A 19,157-nucleotide genomic window follows, 5' to 3' on the forward strand; every position below is an offset into this window, starting at 1 on the left:
ACAGATCACAAATCCGGTTTGTAGCCACAACCTTATAGAATCCTATTTAAAGTGGCGTTTGGGGCTATTTCTGTAGCGAAAAAGAAAAAGAAATCATTTTGTATATAAGGAATACTTTATTTTTCACAAATTAAGATAGACATCAAGGGGACCTACAACATAAGATTATGCTACAGAGATGCAGAAAAAATATGTAAAAAGCATAAAAGGAGCATGAGGATATGGAAGTTTTGTTCTAAACAGCTGCCCTGTTAGGTTGCAGGACCCTTTTTCTGGAAAGGAATGGAGAAGCTTTTCCCTTAATAAAAGAGAATTAAAAAGAGAAGGTGGGTGAATTATGTGACAAAGCTTTTTTTGGGTAGCCAACTATGTACAACAGTGATAGACAGATAAGATATAAAATTAGCCAGTTGAGTGCTGGTCTCCAATAGGGAATGGATACGTTGTGACTGTAGAATTGTTTCATAATCCCTAGTCTTCCAACAAGTAGTTAGGATTAACTACAAGGTAAGGGTCTTCTTCATCAATGCTCTGTCCTTCCACGGAATCTTTCAGCCCTGTTTGTGTGAGCTCAATTAGAATGTGGTCCTGAAATACAGAGAGCCTCAGTCAGGCCATGTTCTGAAGAGTCCTAGGTCACACGTTGTAAGACACCCCAGTCACAAGCATACTTACTTCAAAGGAAAATGCCACTGCTTTAAAGCAGGATTTACAGTGGTACCTCGGGTTACATGCACTTCAGGTTACATACGGTTCAGGTTACAGACTCCGCTAACCCAGAAATATTACCTCGGGTTAAAAACTTTGCTTAAGGATGAGAACAGAAATCGCACGGTGGCGGCGCGGCAGCAGCAGGAGGCCCCATTAGCTAAAGTGGTGCTTCAGGTTAAGAACAGTTTCAGGTTAAGAACGGACCTCCAGAACGAATTAAGTAAGTAACCAGAGGTACCACTGTACTTCCAATTGAGCAATTAATATCATGCCCTCTTCATCTCCATTTCTCACCAAACTTATGTGCGCCAGAATTAAAGGCTACCACCAACAGCTCATCAAGTGCATTCTTTTGCATATCTACTTGGAAGAATGTACTACTGATTCAGTGAACTCGCACCCAAGTATGTGCAGTATTGCAACCTTAGATTACAATCATATGCACACCTACCTGGAACAAAACTCCACTAAACACAACAGGACATGCAATTCTGTATATACTTGCTTGGAAGCAAGACCGATTTAACACAGTGCCATGTGTCACAAGGTAAACATGCATATAGGATGGAGCACTGAGCTAATCAAAGACCACATTATTTATTTATTATCATCACATCCTTTAAGGAATTTAAAGTAGGGTTTTTACTTCAAAAAAACCTTACAATTTCAGGTATAAGTGTACGTACATAGTGTGTAAGACGATGGATCACTTTTTCTATTATCATCTTCTTATTTATCAGTTCTTCTTCAGAATCTATTTCTGATTCAATTTCTTTTAAATACCAGTTGATAAGTTCACTCTTTTTTAAGGAGGCGTCATCATCTTCTGCAGGAAGAATAGAAAGGAAGGTGATGATGATGATGATAAAACACTCTGAAATCCCAGACTGACTGTCTCGAAAATGTTTCAAACATGATTCAGGAAGTCAAGACACCATATATGGAAAACGCTTGCTGGCAGCATAGAAGGGGAGCTGGACTTTGTTTATTATTTACAGCTAAGACCTTCCAATCCAGGATTTATATTTTTTGAGGGGGGGGGGAAGAGCAGAGGGGAATTGAACTTGCTGATCCAAATTGCTGAATTGAGCCCCAAATCAAATTTGGCAGGCTGTCAGCAACCCTACTTCCTCCCCCCACTCTTGCTACAGTTAGCACTAGGGGGAAATCATCTTGTAATGGTAAGTCGGAGGGTGGGAGAAGGAGATGATTTCATGGGGACTGTAGCTGGGGAGGGATGGCTTAAACCACTTAACCCCACACACTGCAATTCTGAGACCTTCCCAGTGGCTTGCACTTGGATTTCAAAGAACATGCAATGTGATTACTAAGCATGTACTTAATTCTGCATGCACCAAGACATTGCTTTATTACCTTCTTCCGATTTTCTCAGATGCATTACAATGAGGTTTGAGATTCTGCGATATTCAGGGAAACTAAGCCTTAGGGAAGCCTTTGGTGCCACATCCTTGCTCAGATCATCTGCATGTCCATTGATGCCGTTCACCAAGCCATTAACGACTGCAGTATCTCCATCTCCTGAGCACAGAAAGTTTTTGTACACATTATGCCAAGGTAGGGGCAGAAGCCGCAGTAGAAGCACATCACAAATGACTTAATTGCCTGTTCCCCACCCTCCACCCAGAACAAACATTTTGAAAGTGTAGCAGTTCATATCAAATGATGTTATCTATATTTTCTAGGTGACTGAGATTTTATGGAGTCTTCCAAACAGATACCTTATCATTTTCAGTTCTGTAGCCATAAGGATTTCAGGGCATAGTTCTTATTTTCAAAACAATAAATATGAAAGATATGATGTCTTGTTATCTTGATTAGACCAAAGCCATTATTGACTGATTTACAGCTCCATAAGACACATATCTGCTCAGAGGTAAGCCCTACTGACTTCAATGGGAGTTACTCCTTGGTAACAGATTACACGATTGTGGTTTAAAGCTTATATACTGGGTCCACAGAAAGGTTCTCTTAGTAGTCCACACTAAGTCCACCACATATAAAATAAAGAACAAAGAACAAAATGCCTTCTATTTTTATTTTTTTTAAACAAAACAGGTTTCAAATAAAAATCCAATTCATTTAAAAGCTTTTTGGTGGACTAAATACTTGTTGAGAAGATGCCAAGCAGGCAATGCCAAGCAAGAGCTCCACCACTAAAAAGGTTCCACTTGAGATCTTAAACCTACTGGCTTAAGGCAAATGCACAGTGTGGTGGCACACGCTGCTAAAAGATTCTCTGCTCCACTCTGCCTCCTGTTGCTGCTGCACTGCCAAGAAAACAAGCCAGAGCCTGACTTGTCATGAAGTCTGAACCTGGGCATTTAGTTTTTCTCCTTCAAAACAAACCATGAGCAATAAAGCCAGGAAGTAACTTTGGTTTTCTACACTTTAATCCATAGCTTGTTTTTAACTATGCTTCAAGAGTACTGCAGGAAAAATGTGTGTGTGTGTGTGTGTGTGTGTGTGTGTGTGTGTGTGTGTGTGTATATGTACATATATATGTGTGTGTGTTGGTGTATAAATATGTATATGTGTGTGTATATATAATATATATATGTGTGTGTATGTGTATATATGTGCATATGTACATGTGTGTGTGTGTATATATATCTGTACAAGGCTTCAAAGGACAAAACTAGAACCTGAACTGGACCCAGAAACAAGCATGTTCCAAGAATTATTTTATTATTAAGAGATTTATTTTGCGACCATTATCATAACAGCTTTCAATGAGGCCATCAGGTAAAAACATTTGTCAGGTGTTTCCCAACCTGGTGCCTTCTGAATGTTCAGGATCACAGCTTCCAACAGCCTTATCCGACATGACCAGTGACAATAGGAGCTGTATTATAAAACATTCTAGAGGGCATCACAGGTTGTGGAAGTCTGATATAGTCTATAGTTCATTAGCAAACTACTCACTCTGAACTCCATCCTGGGCCTCAGGCTCATCAATGGCTTGTTCTTCATCTTGGTCTAAATTGATATCTGGAGTTTCAACTCTGATGATGGATTTGTTCAGTAACCTGAAGGCTTCCTTCACATGTTTTGGATGGACCTTTACAAATATTTAAGAAGAGTCAAGATGAATAAAGAAATACCTGTCCAAACACACATTATTTATTTGTTAAAAAAAAATCCATGCCATGAACTCGTATAAAATATAATAATCCAAGGTCGTGTACAACAAAATATACACGTGAAACAATTTATAGACAATACAATTGATGGGCTCCAAAACATCTCTTGGCCATAGAAGCAACAAGAGTACTTTCCAACTTGTCCCCCTTCCCTGTGCCAAGGAGGAAGGCTCCAGTAACACTGGATTCACAGTCAAAAGCCAAACACGGCCAACTTCTACAAATGAAGAAAGCTAAAGATACAGTTTATAAAGTTGTTATCTTTTACTTAACTCACTTTCTCTCTCTGAAAGACTGAAGGCTTGTGGGCCACACAAAAACTTGCAGCTGGTCTAAAATTTCAGCTAAAAACTTCTGCGTAATAAGCATTTCCACCCCTATGTAGAAACATAAGCTAGCACTGGACTAGTTACAAACTGAACATGTACCATTCATATAAAAGGTTTTCATTTCAAGCGACAGTAATCCCCAAATTTATGCTTAAAATGATGAGAATTAACCATGGGCATTTTTAGCTATATGTTTAAACAGAATAAAAATGTTAAGAACAGCTGCATTGGTCAAAGCTCTGTCCTGTTCCATGCTGCCCCATTAAGTTTAGCTACCTCGTCGCAGCAATGCATCCGTGCCATTGCTTCCGACAGCCGAATCATGCTTTCCAGCTGCCGCACTGTGATTCTCCATGACGATTTTGTAATGCCGGAACCATCCCTCTGGCGAAGGCGCTTATATTGTTCAACTATAAAATCCTCCGACTCCTTAGAAATCTATTGGAGAACGAATGAAAGGAAAATGTGGTAAGCTATAGTGAAATTGTGCACCACTTCCCATTTATAAACTTCATATATTCATTGGGGCCGGAGAGTCAAACTTCTATTACAAACTAGATCAACAGCTGGATATGGATTCGACATTTATTTGCAACGAACAACAAGAAAGAGTCAGTCTAAAAAAAATTATTGCGTAATTAAAATGCGCCTGTCTACTGTGATTGACAAGAGCGGCACAAAAATACAGTACAAAATTATTTATTTATTGTATTTATATGCCATCCAAGGGGCTCAAGGTGGCATGCACAATCTGCCCCCCATCCCCTTTTTATCTTCACAGCAACCTTGTGAGTGACTGGCCCAAGGTCACCCTGTGAGTTTCATGGCTGAGTGGGGATTCCTACTCTGGTCTTTCTTGCCCAACACTCCAACCACTGCACAACAATGGCTCACCTGAACACTTCTTGCTGCTTCAAACAGCCGACACACTAAACTTTAGGCAAACCCAACTGGTTCCAAATCGCTGCCACAGAAGTAGATACCACTTACACTACATCCTAATTAACCAGGTACGTGAGCCTGAGCATTAGCAACAACTATGTCGAAGTCAAAGTAACCACTATACATTCGGTATCAGTTCAGGTTTCTCATGCCATGCTGCGCTCAAACTCTCTGGAATCACAGATCTCGTAGAGTTGGAAGGGACCAGAAGAGTCATTGAGTCCAATCCCCATGACCCTGAGATTCAGTGTCTCACGCTCTATTGACTGAGCTATCCCAACCTAGTACTGAAGTCTGTCTCATTACCTTGGGTTTAAACTGCCTGGCAAAGAGAAGATACCTTCGGATGTCATCTAGCGAATACAGGCGATCAATCGATTCGTCTATCCTAGAATGAAGATCCACAATGCGTCTTGCAATGGCATAATCTGTAACCTGAAGGGGGCAGGTTTTGGTCAGAATACGTGAACTAAAGTTATAACAAATCATGAACAAAACAACATAATAAAAATGATGCACCCAGCAACTTTCAAAACGTTTGAGGATATCTCGATGGTCGTTTAGGTAATGCAAGCAGCTCAAATGAAACTGAGCTGTCCAATACATGAATAGATAGTCCAGTCAGTGAGTTCATTTGAGTCTTTAGGGGTAAAAAGAGAAACCAAAACAGGATTTTGAAAAAACAACAAACTACCATCTGTTGTAGAAGCAATCTGTTTTATACATTTTTTAAAGGACTAAATATTCTATTATGCACAAGCTCCCAAATAATTCCATCAGCTTGGATCCTAAGAGAGTTCATTTTTATGAAAGTTTTCCCTCTGCTGCATCGCAGCCACCAGCGCCCCCACTACCTGCCAGCTACCCTGAGGCGTGTGTTTGTGAGAAGAGAGAATATATAAAAATACACTGGGATGTTTCTCCCTTCCTCCAGCAATCTCCTGCACATCATCCTACATTATTCAATAATGCCCCCCAACACCCTAAAGAGGATTTTTAGTCAGGTGGACACAAGAGAGATGGGGAACTTTCCTTCCACAACTTCCTTGAGGTTGATGCAGGGGCATAGGAAGGGGGTGTGTGGTGGGGGCGGCTCGCCCCAGGTGCCATCCTTGAGGGGGGGGGTAAAAAAAAGGCATGTCGTCACACACACGGGGGATTGCCCGCCCTACCACCAAAGCGCTCAGGGGATCACCCACTCCACCGCTGACGCCGCAGCCCCCCCCCCCGTGCACGGCATGGGTGCCCTTGCAGTTAACTCTGTCATTGGGTTAGCAGGGGTTAGCAAACTTTTTCAGCAGGGGCCGGTTCACTGTCCCTCAGACCATGTGGGGGGCCGGACTATATTTTGGAAGGAAAAAAATTGAACGAATTCCTATGCTCCACAAATAACCCAGAAATGCATTTTAAATAAAAGCACACATTCTACTCATGTAAAAACACTAGGCAGGCCCCACAAATAACTGAGATGCGTTTTAAACAAAAGGACATATTCTACTCATGTAAAAACACGCTGATTCCCGGACCGTCCGCGGGCCGGATTGAGAAGGCGATTGGGCCGCATCCGGCCCCTGGGCCTTAGGTTGCCTACCCATGGGTTAATGTCTTGGATCCCAAGATAAAATTGCATCTGCCACATTGTTGTAAGATGTTCAGGTTATGCTACTCCCACCCCATATGTGCCACTGTGTAAGCAATGGGCAGACTAAGACAGAAATGTAGCAATGGTTGTGGGGGGAGCAAAGACAGACATATGGCAATGGAAGGGATTAAAATGCACCAATGAGTATGAATGGGCAAAAAAAGAAAATTCATGGACAACTGCATTTATAGCCTGCATATTTCTGAATCTAAAATGCATAATATACAGTATGTAGATTACACATTACCTCATTGCATTCATCCACAAGAATAAAGAAGAGATCAAATCGAGACATGATGGGGGCTGACAGGTTTATGTTCTGTTTCAGAGACTTTGCTCTATCATAACGTCCACCAACTGGGTTAGCTGCGGCCAAAATAGAGGTCCTGGCATTCAAAGTAGCCTGTTAAAACAAGAACATGTTTGTTTGCTTGTCCTAAGCAGTGTAGAGTTGTTAACAAATTACAAATTACACAAATAAAAAGTGTTGGGGAAGAAAACACAGCAGTTTCAATCGTGCCTGGGTGCCAGTTTGATCAATCATGTAAAAAAATATCCTCCACCCTACCAAAATACATCAAATGATTTCCAGGAATACTGTGTAAGAACGATAGTAAAGCATTTATTATATTTTCCCTGCAACATTTATAACAAAGGTGAAAATCAGCATATTTCATTGCTGGCTACTTTCTTCATTGTTTATGTGGATGGGCTTTTTCAAAGGAATACATTCTATTGCTGTTTAAGGCCATCAACATGCCCATAATTATCAGGTGCTTAAGCCACTAACTTCATGAAATTATGGACACCTAACTTGATGTATATTGCAGCACAATTGTTAACTTTCTTGCTTAGAAGCATGTCCTACTGGGTTCAATGGAGCTTTCTCCCCCCAAAAGCCTGCAAAGGATTATAGCCCAATTACCCAGTTTTTCACAGTGGGACAGATTTCTGGAAGAAATGTTTAACAGGAGGGACCAGCATGGAATGTTGGTGTTGTGCAGATGTCTTGCAACAGTACTGCTCCTGCTGCTTTCCTGGATGGGGTGGGGCAGAAAACCCATGAGGTTGGGACTATTGCAGGACTCTCATAGCCACTAACTTCCCATCACCCTCTGGGCCCCTGCACTGGTAAGCAGCAGTACTGCTGCTGCTGCCAGGGACTGGTGGGCTTAATTGTGATGTAGGCTTGTGGAAGAGGAAGATATCCTGTTCTGGATATAGACTACAGACTGACACCCTCTTCTAGAAGCGTTCAGTTGTAAGAAAAGTTCCTTAGTTCTTCTAATGGAATGAAACTATTTGACAGGAAATGGCCCAAAGGTCACTGGAGAAGCAAAGAAATCTCTCCCCAATACCATCTGAGCAAAGGATACACAAAGTTCAAGCAACACACAGCCACTTACCTTAACTCCTGCTTTAGTAATGGATATAGTCTGTTGCTCCATAGCTTCGTGAATGGCAACTTGATCCCTCATATCCATTTTGTCAAATTCATCAATGCAACAGACTCCCTAAAAGAGAGTGCAGATTCAACAACTGTACTTCCGCACTTGAAAACAAAAGGGGCCCCTCCTTTCAGAGCTACTAAATACTATGCACTGGATAACTTACATTATCTGCCAACATCAGAGCTCCAGCTTCAATGACAAATTCATAGGACTCTTCGTCTTTCACAACAGCAGCCGTTAAGCCAGCAGCGCTAGAGGCCTTTCCACTGGTGTATACAGCTCGGGGGCTGAATTCCTCCACGTGCCTGTTGGTTTAAATTGGCAGGCTACTCAGCAATTCGCATCAGAAAGTGTGACACAAACACTACAGTTGACTTTAAAGGTTTGCAGGCTGCAGGGCTCTAAATTACGTAGCTGATTATTTGAAAGCAAGCCTATTTAGTAATTACAATGTTTTTGTTCCAACAAGTAGCAGCACCCTGCTCAGTGTTTAAGATCTCCTGCAGAGGCCCTTCTCCCTGTATTCCTTCCATCAGGAGAATGGAGGGCATCTACCGGGGGTGGGGGGCTTTCTCAGCAGTCATAATGGAGGGCACTCTCCCCACAAGCAGGTTGCCTGGCATAAAAACTGTTATCATTTCAGTGCCGGGTTAAGAGCAGTCTTTTTCACCTAGGCGTTTTAATATATTCTAGTCATATTAGCAGAAATTGAGTGATATTTGTAAAGAAAAAGATTAGAGGAATATATACAAAGCAGAAATAAATGATATTATACAATACAAATCTGTGTTAAAAAAGAATGTTTATATTACAGTATAATGAGAAGGATGGGAAGGATTGCATCGATGAACATTTTTATTGTGTAAATACTGTTGTCTTCTCTTGTCTTTTCTTCTTTTGATTTTTTTATTTCATATCTTTGTTATTTTTCTTTTCTTTTTTTATTACAGTACTTTATAAATTTTCTATTTACTACCTAATTTTCTTTTTCTTCATATGTAAAGAGATAGCACATAATGTTTGTATAGATATGTACATTTTTCATCTCTCTCTCTCTCTATATATATATATTCTAGTCATTTTTTTTATTTTTGAAAGTCTCTACAATCCAATTAACAACATCTTCTTGGTGCATCACAAATTTAAAAGACAACAAAATACAACTACAATCCAAAAACAGAATAACTGGTACAGAGACAGAAAGGACCAACACAGAAATCAGCATAAAGCCACTGTTTTACAGAGGCAGCAATCCTATTTCCTCTTACCAGAGACTAAATTCTCCTGAACACAACATACACAAACAGTGACAATGCAAGTTAACCGTACGCTAGTTCGCAAGAAACTTACTTAAGAAATTGACTCTTGGCAGTACTCGGATCGCCAACAATACAAACGTTGATGTCACCACGAAGTGAAGTGCTTTCTGCTGTTGTCTTAGGAACGCCACCAAACAACATGAGTAAAACCCCTCGCTTAACTTCATCATTACCTGCATCACAATAACTAAGTTAGTTTTGGGGACGCTCACATTTAGACTCAATTCTAAGAACACAATGCAGGAGCAAAGCTTAGATTCTAGTTGTTGTTATGGGCTGGCTTCAGACAGTAATTCAAAATTCAAACAAGTTTCTTCAGGGACTGGTTAAATCTCTGACAAGCTACTGTTCTGATTGAGCAGCACCAGCCTGGTGGATAGCCACAGGAAAGTCTCAAAATCATAGCTGATTCATCACCTCTCTCCGATATGGCATTAAAATGCAAACAAGGGATGTGATCGCTAAACATACTTAAATATTACAGTTCAAATTTATTTGTGTTGGACAGAGTGATTACCAAGATAACACAGCAGTCAATAGGAATAAGCTATCTTAAACGGTCTATAAATCAGAGTCCAGGGTTATAATCATCTTTTAGAGCACAGAGGTTACTGAATAAGGAAAAGCCAGAGAAGTTATCTGTACAGATTAAAACCCACAATTACAGGATCATGTTCTCACAGCAAGGTTTGAAGTAAAAGGTAAAACATAACTAGGGGCTCTTCTTTCCATGGTCCCATGAAAAAAGAATGCACAGAAAAACAGCATTATGTATTTGCAAAAACGGCCAGAAAACAGGCAAATAATCTTAAAAAGGACTGCATGTAACTCTCAATTGCTGCATTCCTATCTTACTCTTTGGGTACAACACCACAAATGACATACAGAAAACAAAATTCACTGTTTTGATACCTCCTGTTCAGAAGGGATAACAAAACAAAGACATGAATACATATTAGACAATAGGAATTTAATTTGAAAGCTTCCAGCTGACCTAGAAAATTAGTCAACGATAGCAATCATTACTATGGCTCCACATTAGATCTTACCATGTATGGTTGGAAAGAGGCTGGTACAAAGGTTGTGATAAAGGTTTTTATCCTGGCTCATTTCAAATACTTTTTCCCACTCCTTTACTGACATCTGGTTTTTAATGCTTTCTGCAGTCTGTTCTTCATCTCGCAGCTCTTTGCCACCAAACTAAAACAAAGAGGGTTGAGGGAAAATATATAAAAATGCAAATATATTGCAGAGACTAGAAAGTAACTTAAGTCTTAAGTCAGGCAAGGGGACGCTGGGAGGGCTCCAGATGCTGTTGAACTCTTAACCCCCACCAGCCCCAACCACCATGGCCCAATGTTCACGGGTGATGGGGAATGTAATTAAGCAACACAGGTGGATGGGCACAGGTTTTCTATCCCTGCCTTAAGGCAAAGGTGGGAAGTATGTCACAAGAGGACTTCAATTTAAATATCTCCAAAATGAGACCATTTAGGGCTGGATCTAAACATTCAACATGTGGCAGCAGAATGCAATAAAGTATTTCAGGTTACAGGTGGGAGAATACTCCCCCAAGCGGATGAGGTTGGAAGGTTCTAGCCCAGAATTTGCCCCGCTGTTCTAGTTCTTGAATAAGAGTATCTAAAAAGTGTCCAATCTACCACTTTACTCTATTGCAGTGGTTCTCAACCTGTGGGTCTCCAGATGTTGTTGGAGTACAACTCCCATCATCCCTGAGCTCTGGCCTTGCTAGCTAGGGGTGATGGGAGTTGTAGTTCAACAACAACTGGGGACCCACAGGTTGAGAAAGGCTGCTCTATTGCTTGGCGTAATGATACACTGAAAGGGCTCACCTTTCCTGGGGACAAGAGAACCAAATCCCATCATTAATATCTTCAAGAAAAATATTCTGGAAGCTCCTCTTCCTGAGTAAGGCTTACCCTTGGGTTTGTTGGTGCAACGTAACATGCTAGAAAGACTAATTTATAGGATAACTCTCTGACTCCAAGTGCACGAAGTCCTCTGACACCTTCAGTTTCATAGCCTTCTTTCCCACTCACACGAGAGCCAGTTTCTGCTCGGACACCTATAAGAGCAAGACCTGTTTTAAGTTCTGCTCCAGGAACATGTGGTCATTTTCAGCCTACACATTTGAACGAGGCAGAAAGGAACAGCTCTTCACTTTGGAATGTAGGTGGGAATAGCAATGCCTGCACCGAACAAGCTCCCACACCACAGAGAAAGTAATACGAGCCTGGCCTTTTGCTTGAAGTATACTGAAGCTGCAGAATTTCAGGAAGGCTGTCCTACACATGCCCTTTCTTTTTTATTATTAAATTTTTACAATAACAACCAAAACACAAACAGTGAAACCCCCCAGGCGGCTGGTACATTGGGTATACAAAATCAATAACATATTCAAATCAACCATATGTACAATTTTATATATGTTAACACTCCTCCATCCACAAGGTTTATTTAACTTTTAACATTTTAATTGCCCCAAATTGTTCAAACCTACCCAAATAATTCAGTATCTCCTCAAACCAATCCTCCTCTTTCTCACTGACCTTAAACCCTTTCATTCTGTATATCTTCACAGTTAGATATTCTAAAATTATATTATTCAGCTTTTTGCTCCATTGGTTCACCCCAAGCTCTTCTGCATTTTTCCAACTACTCGCTATAACCATGCCCTTTCTGAACAAGGAAAGATTCCCTCACACTGCTCTGCTCTGCTCTGCACAGGGTCAACCAACCTGGGGTAGACAGCTGGGACACATCAGGCACAACAATGAGGGAACCTGTGAAGTCACACTTGTCACCAGCCTGGGCCGATTCCACAGCTTCAGCCCGCAGAATCACCTCAACACTGCGAGGAATGCTTCCCCGGGGTAGCTCAGCTTGGGTCTCCTGAATACGGACCTGATGAGATAGGAAAAGCAAGCTGTCAAGAGGAAGTTATCTTATCATTAGTAGTTTACCTGAAAATGTCACAAAACTGAACCCAAATGTTTCCAGCCTGAAGACTACCGGGGGTGGGGTGGGGGAGATAATGATGCTGCATTCCTAATGAAGTGCCTTACATTTTTTTTAAAACCCAGAATTTATGAAATTTCTAATTACCGGCATCAAGTTTCTAGGAGCCCCGGTAATGGTTACAAATACAGTGGTACCTCGGGTTAAGTACTTAATTTGTTCCGGAGGTCCGTTCTTAACCTGAAACTGTTCTGAACCTGAAGCACCACTTTAGCTAATGGGGCCTGCTGCAGCCACCGTGCCATGATTTCTGTTCTCATCCTGAAGCAAAGTTCTTAACCCGAGGTACTATTTCTGGGTTAGCGGAGTCTGTAACCTGAAGCATATGTAACCCAAGGTACCACTGTACCTGATTAATTTTCAGGCTCTTTCTGATAGCTATCATGGAGCATCACCATAAAACAAAACTAACAGCACAGCTATTAAGCAGGTTCCCTTAAATGTCTAGACACCCTCAGTACACAAAGGGCAAATCTCACAGGGAACACTGTCAAAGTGCAAGCTTGTTTCTACCATGCTGACGGCTGTGGAAAAAATTGAGATAGGGTAAGAAGAGAGTGAGGAACCAGTGGGCTTACAGATGTTGTTGGACTCTGACTCCCATAAGCCTCAGCCAGCATAGTAAATGCTCACGGGTTATGGGACCTACAGTCCAACAACATGAAGGCGGAGAAGACGAGACACAAATCCACAACCGCTAGGATAGAGACTGGGCAAGTGCCAATCAAAGCAACAGAAGACAACCACCAAAGAAGCAATACACCAGCAGCAAAAGATTCTGTCAAATATAACTCTTAGTCTTCCATCAATGACAAATGTCTAAGCCTGCATTCAAAGCAGATTTTTGCTGATACACCTTTCTTCTTCTCAAGTGGAAAGCACTTTACAAATGTGACAGGTCTGTACAGCAACAAAATACATGTGGTTCAAAATGGTAAAGAATGTTTCTAATATTGTGAAAAAATATCTAGAGAGACTAGGTGATCCCTATAGGCTGCACGATGAGATCACTTCTCAGCGCCATTGTTGATCTCTACAGCAGCTGAGACAGATTCCTAAATTTACAAGGTGCATCTTGCTCTTTGGGTTCTGAAAAACACCTGATAATTAAATACATTTTTCACTACAGAAAATGATTCTTAATAGGTTGAATATATGCACACTTTAGTTTGTATTGTGAGCTTTCCTCCCGTGAAAGGAAGGCCAGGCCCCTTCCATTTGTGCAAGGTGTGCGTGTGTATATGTGCCGGACCTCTCATGCAGACAATTGCAGGGAAGGAGAAGTTACTGGGGAAATCTGACTTCATCCCCTCCTTCCAGTGGGAGCATGACATGAGTGAACTCCAGTCACTTCAATTATGAAGACAAGAGAACTTTCAGGTCTGAATACAGCATTCTGGAAGACGAATGGCAGTAATTTACAAGAGCTGCCCATAAGATATTCCAGAGGGACTGCTGTGTTATCCTGCTATAATGAAACCAATGCAGCCTCGTGGCACCTTAAAGACAAACTCATTTAATATGGCATAAGCTAGAATGCATTTCGTAAGATGCATCCACTGTATCCTCAGTTGGCAGATTTTCACTTACACACAGGAAAAACACAAAAATTGCTACATTTTATTCAAGTACAGGTGGTGACCGTTTTCTGTACATCCGACTGACATGTGACTGCTGATGCACAGATCGGACCCAGAAAAGGGCAAAAGAGGAGTGGAACAGGGCACAGTGGACTTATGTGTGCTCCGCTTATGTGTACATAAGCCAGGAATGGATCTCCTGTGCAAAATGTTCGCCACCTGTAGTAAGAGCAAAACTTTACACTTAAGAGACACAGGACATAATGCTAAATCATTGTTCAATGCTACATCAACAGGCCTTTACCAGCAGGCACCTGAGTTCCTTCTCCTTCCTGCATGTCAAGACTCCCATCCTTTCACTATAGTTTAGTTTACTATTTTGTCCAAAACCAGCAAACTAAGATGTGTGACCTGAAAACCAAGACTTTAAACCATGTTTTGATTCTGGATTCCAAGGCAAGCATAAACTGTAGTTTGTCAATTTAGACTAAACGGCATACAATGGTTTGCCACAAACCCATGAAAGCAGGGAGGAAATTACAGTTCATGTGGTGCCAAACCATGGTTTATTTAACTTTACAGCTGAACCAATCATGTATAGAAGACTAACCTGACATCACATCATGTTTTCAAACCCAGCAGAAATTCTGACAATTGCTGAATTACCTTTTGAAAGTCAACGAATCTGGATTTGTTGGTGTCCAGAAGGAACCGTTTCCTATTGGCACAAACTGGGTTTCTGCAGATGTTGGGTTGTGTGTACTTGAACTGCTGCTCAACATCTTTTATCACTGTCTGGCAATCCAGGCACAGGAATGTTCCGCTTACGAGCTCTGGGTGAACCGGGTGGGTGCGGACCACTTGCCCGCTAATACGCATTAGCGATCCAATTCGAGCTGACGTCATTTCACGAATTCTGTTTAAAGAACAAAGTGACATTCTAAAGCTCATCTGTTTTAAAATACATTTCGGAAAATCAGATAGCAAGTGCATGGCCTATTATGGCCCATTGTTGTCCAAAGAGAACCAGAACTGACAAGTACAAACTGTTCTGTAGCTAAGAACATAGAAGTACCTGTTCTGCTCACAGCAGTTAGGTGCAAGCCAACTGAATATGGTGGGATGATTTCCCTGACATTTAAACAGAGGACGTAATCAAACCTTTAGAAGTTTAGGTTTTCTAGGCCCATTTCATTAAGGGAAACCTGGAGCTAAGATGCCACCTTGAGACCCAATGGGTTTCATACTTTAATGAAAAGAAGCATTTGCCACAACACTAACCCACACAGCTAGTTCTTATTGGGCAACTATTCTTAGTCAGGACGTGCAAGGGTCTAAAGCACAGGTAGTAGGCCTCATATCAGCAAAATCGCTATCCATGTCTTCACGCAAAACATCATCGGAGTCTAAGAAAAAACTTCTCTCCATATGTCTGAAGCATAGCCACATAGCAATCTCCTGCACTCTTTCATTTAACTATATAGAACACAAGGCATAAGTATTGTTCTCCTCACTAAAAAAGAAAAAAAAATGATGGAAGTACGGTTGTATACATCAGCATCACTCCTCTTGATAAACCATGTTGGCTATCAGTATATTCTGATAGCTGAAATGATGGTATAATCGGGATGGGTAGCCTATGACTCACGAGTTAATGGAGGCCATTTGAATGCTCCTGAATTGTAAACAACATCCTACAAAGAAGGAGCTTATTTGGAGTTACCTTTCTAAATTGTATGCTTACATCTTTACAGTATCAATGTATCTTACTTGTGTCTGGTAGGTAGGTCCTGGAAAGCAACATAGAAGTCCTTATTGGGGGGGACATTTCCATGGTCTCTAGCAAAGGTTTTTACAGCTCGACACAAGAAAGGATAGACTCTAAAATAGAAAAACAAGTTTTAGTGATGCAAATCTATATTTTATACCCTTTGGATCAAAGTAGCAGCATACATCATGAATTTCTATCCTGTAAAGTATCTTGAAAAGTACAATGGTAAAATACAAAAACAAGTGAAAAATATAAAACTGTGGTCTGAAAAATCTGTTTGGCTTTTTGTTCAAGTAACATCTTTGCAAACGTTATTTAGTATGCCTGGCTATACTTTAAAAAACCACCACCAGAGGGCTGTGAATGACAAGCACCTTAAACTGTGAAAACGTATTCCCTTCTTTCTTAATGTTACTTAGAGCAGAAATGGGGCACCTGTGACCATCTGTATGTTTTTGAACTACATCTTCCATCATCCCTAACCAAAGTCCATGCTGGCTATGAGCTGGAGCTCAACATCACCCAGAGGTCCACAGGTTCCCCAGCCTTGACTTAGAACTCCTCTAATAAAACTCAGGATGGGTAAAATAGTTATGATGGAGCCAACTATTCAATAAAGCATGTTTACTGGAGCCTCCTTACCTATAGAACTCTTCTTGGATTGTGGTAGCAAGCTGCTGATTAAACTGCTCCAGATCCTCAAAGCTCACAATTAACGTGTTTCTCTCTGGACGAATCAATTCCTCTGCATCTCGCAAGTATTTAACTTCTCCATCACTGTTCTGAAATCTGAAAATAGCAGTATTTTAAGGGACAGTTTGCAGGAATTGTTTCCTAAATAGTGAGTCTCCGCATATGCTACACTCTGTGCTAAGACTATGAAGAGAAAGGCTTAAAAGCTAATAATGAGAAACCATCACTTGACAGGAGGGAACCCCTGCTGCTACTGAACCCCTAATGAAAAGCTGAGTTATCGCTGCGAGTAAAAATGTTCATTTTGTATAAGCTGCACACACAATACTGAAGAGCCCTGACATTTCACTAATTATGCCACATGAAAAGGAAGGAAGCATCTAAATATGAGAAAAAAATACACAGACCCCAGTGGTGTGGTCATCAGATTACAAGAAATAATGATTAGTTAGGAGGGTTAATGTAATCAGTGAAAAAATGAGGAAAAAAATAGCTGCCTTTTATCAAGGAGTCCCACAGTACAGCCCATTATAAGCTTTGTAGTCCTATGCAAGTTTACTCAGATGCAAGAATCATTGAGCTCAATAGGATTTTACTGATTTGTAATAGTGTAGTGGTTAGTGTCTAGTGTTAGACTAGGACCTGAGAAACTAGAGTTCAAATCTCCACTTAAACATGAAACTCATTTAGGTGACCTTGGGCCAGTCATTGACTCTCAGCACACCCAACCCCACTGGGTTTTTGTAAGGATATGGGGCAGGAAGAGAACCATGTGCGACACGTTGAGATCCTAGAATAGAAATGTAGTCGTAAATAATTAAAAGTGTGCATAGGATTGCAGGTATGCTGACTGAGCCTATGTATGCTTCCTCGGAAGTAAGCCTCAAAAGTATTTAAGCTGCAGCGGCAGATTTACGTTTGAGCAAAAACAAGCTGTTTCACAGCACTTCAAAAGGTTAAGGTTATTTTCAAAAGGAAAACCCCTACTACTACTCTTGTTTATTAAACTTATTAGTCCCTCCCCCCCAAAAAAAACTTAACTCAAGGCGACTTACAGCAGTAAATAAATAACACGTACAATTAAAACGGGCACAAAACTAAAGCAGAGTAAAATATTTATCCCTCTCTCCATGGGCGTGGCCAGGATTTATGTAGTTAAGTTTTATATGTTTGTTTGATTTAGGGCGGGCAACTGCGCCCCCCCCGTACGCCCCTCCCCCCCAAATAAATAGGGCACACCTGTTGACATTTGGGAATGAGGCGCAATCCCAGCAATCAAACACACTTGTCCAAACAAAGCAAAACAAAAACAACAGCGTCTTAGGGCCAGGAGAAGCACGGTGTGAGGGGATAAATACTATACACTCCCCCCCCCGCCCCCCCCACTAAGGGAAAGCACAAATGCAAAAGCTACGGGGAAGCGGATGAGCGCCGGACTTGCTCCCAGGTGGAGGGTGGCTATCTAAGGCCTCCTAGCCCAGCAAAGCGCAGCGCACGACCACCGCCTAGCGCCCCCCTCCACCCCCCCCCCCGTTTCGCCCTGCGGCTCCTACGACTCACGCTTCGAGGAAGTCCTGGAACAGCTTCTGGCACTTCTCGGCCACCTCGTCGCGGATTTGCTTGAGCGGCGCCGCCGCCGCTGCCGCCAGCCCAGCATCCCCCGCAGCGGCTAAATCCATGGCGGACAAGTTCTCTTTCTTTCTCTCCGGCTCGGACAGAGGGGAGAATTCGCGCCACTAGCGGCGCCCTCGTGACGGCGCCCGCCAATCAGAAGCGCTCGGAGGCCGAGGCCACGCCCCACCGGAACGTCCGCCCGGGAAAACTTTTCGCGCCAAACCTGACGGCGCGGGAAACGGGGAGAGCGAGCGGCGGGGGCGTTCTGAATACGTAATAAGTGGGCGGGGGACAACCTCTGCCACTTCTCAGTGCAAGAAAACACACATACACACACACATATAGATATGTGTGCGTATATATACATATACATACCGGTGTGTGTTTTCTTGCACTGAGAAGTGGCAGAAGTTGTTCCCGCAGGAAATTTTGGTCGGTATTGGCAGAAGGGGAATCTCCTGGCCACCTGCCAGAGGCTTTAGCGGAGATTCCTGCATTGTATGGGGTTGGACTAGATGACCCTTGAGGTCCCTTTCTAACCCTTATGTATGCAAGGACTCGAATTCTTAAACATGCCTACTCAGAAGTAAGTGCTGCTTGTTTCCAAGGACGCTTACTCCCAGGCAGTTGTGCGTAGGAACGTAGACAAAAGTGCACGCTGGATCGGACCAGTGGCGCATCTGACCCGGCTTACTCTTCTTGCAGAGGCTCAAGCCTTGTGGGAGGCACGAAAGCAGGACGTGAGCGCCACACAGCCGCCCCCTTCAAATCTGCAATGCAGTTGTTTTCAGCCACCTGCTGGTTTCCTTTCGTTTTTGTGTCTCGCGTCAGCTTGGAGGTATCTAGCCAACATGAGGCTAAGGCTTTCCTATGGACTACTTGTTATCTGCCTTTAAAAGTACGAG

The 19,157-nt window shown here is 42.0% G+C and overlaps 1 protein-coding gene across 1 annotated transcript; it reads right to left on the minus strand.

The window, feature by feature from the left end:
• Positions 1–96: 96 nt before the first annotated feature.
• On the minus strand, positions 97–18,383 carry MCM6 (minichromosome maintenance complex component 6). The gene is made up of 17 exons (XM_081921699.1): positions 18,199–18,383; positions 16,588–16,734; positions 15,945–16,055; positions 14,841–15,090; positions 12,315–12,480; positions 11,496–11,641; positions 10,605–10,755; positions 9,587–9,728; positions 8,400–8,541; positions 8,192–8,299; positions 7,033–7,188; positions 5,450–5,578; positions 4,478–4,639; positions 3,655–3,790; positions 2,086–2,250; positions 1,398–1,537; positions 97–588 (listed from the first exon to the last, which is right to left on the minus strand). The coding sequence occupies exons 1-17, from the start codon at positions 18,315–18,317 to the stop codon at positions 472–474; spliced, it is 2,487 nt and encodes an 828-aa protein (XP_081777825.1). The 5' UTR covers positions 18,318–18,383; the 3' UTR covers positions 97–471.
• Positions 18,384–19,157: the final 774 nt, after the last annotated feature.

Source organism: Podarcis melisellensis (genome assembly GCF_964234715.1).
Source record: "Podarcis melisellensis genome assembly, chromosome: 1".
NCBI classification, from domain to species: Eukaryota; Metazoa; Chordata; class Lepidosauria; order Squamata; family Lacertidae; genus Podarcis; species Podarcis melisellensis.

Excerpts from the sequence above, each read along its gene's own strand:
- MCM6 (XM_081921699.1), bottom strand. The coding sequence starts at position 18,317 with ATGGATTTAGCCGCTGCGGGGGATGCTGGGCTGGCGGCAGCGGCGGCG. Across the intron at positions 7,189-8,191 it reads TTACTAAAGCAGGAGTTAAG|GCTACTTTGAATGCCAGGAC; the intron begins GTAAGTGGCTGT and ends TTGTTTTAACAG. Across the intron at positions 3,791-4,477 it reads GGATGCATTGCTGCGACGAG|GTCCATCCAAAACATGTGAA; the intron begins GTAGCTAAACTT and ends ATATTTGTAAAG.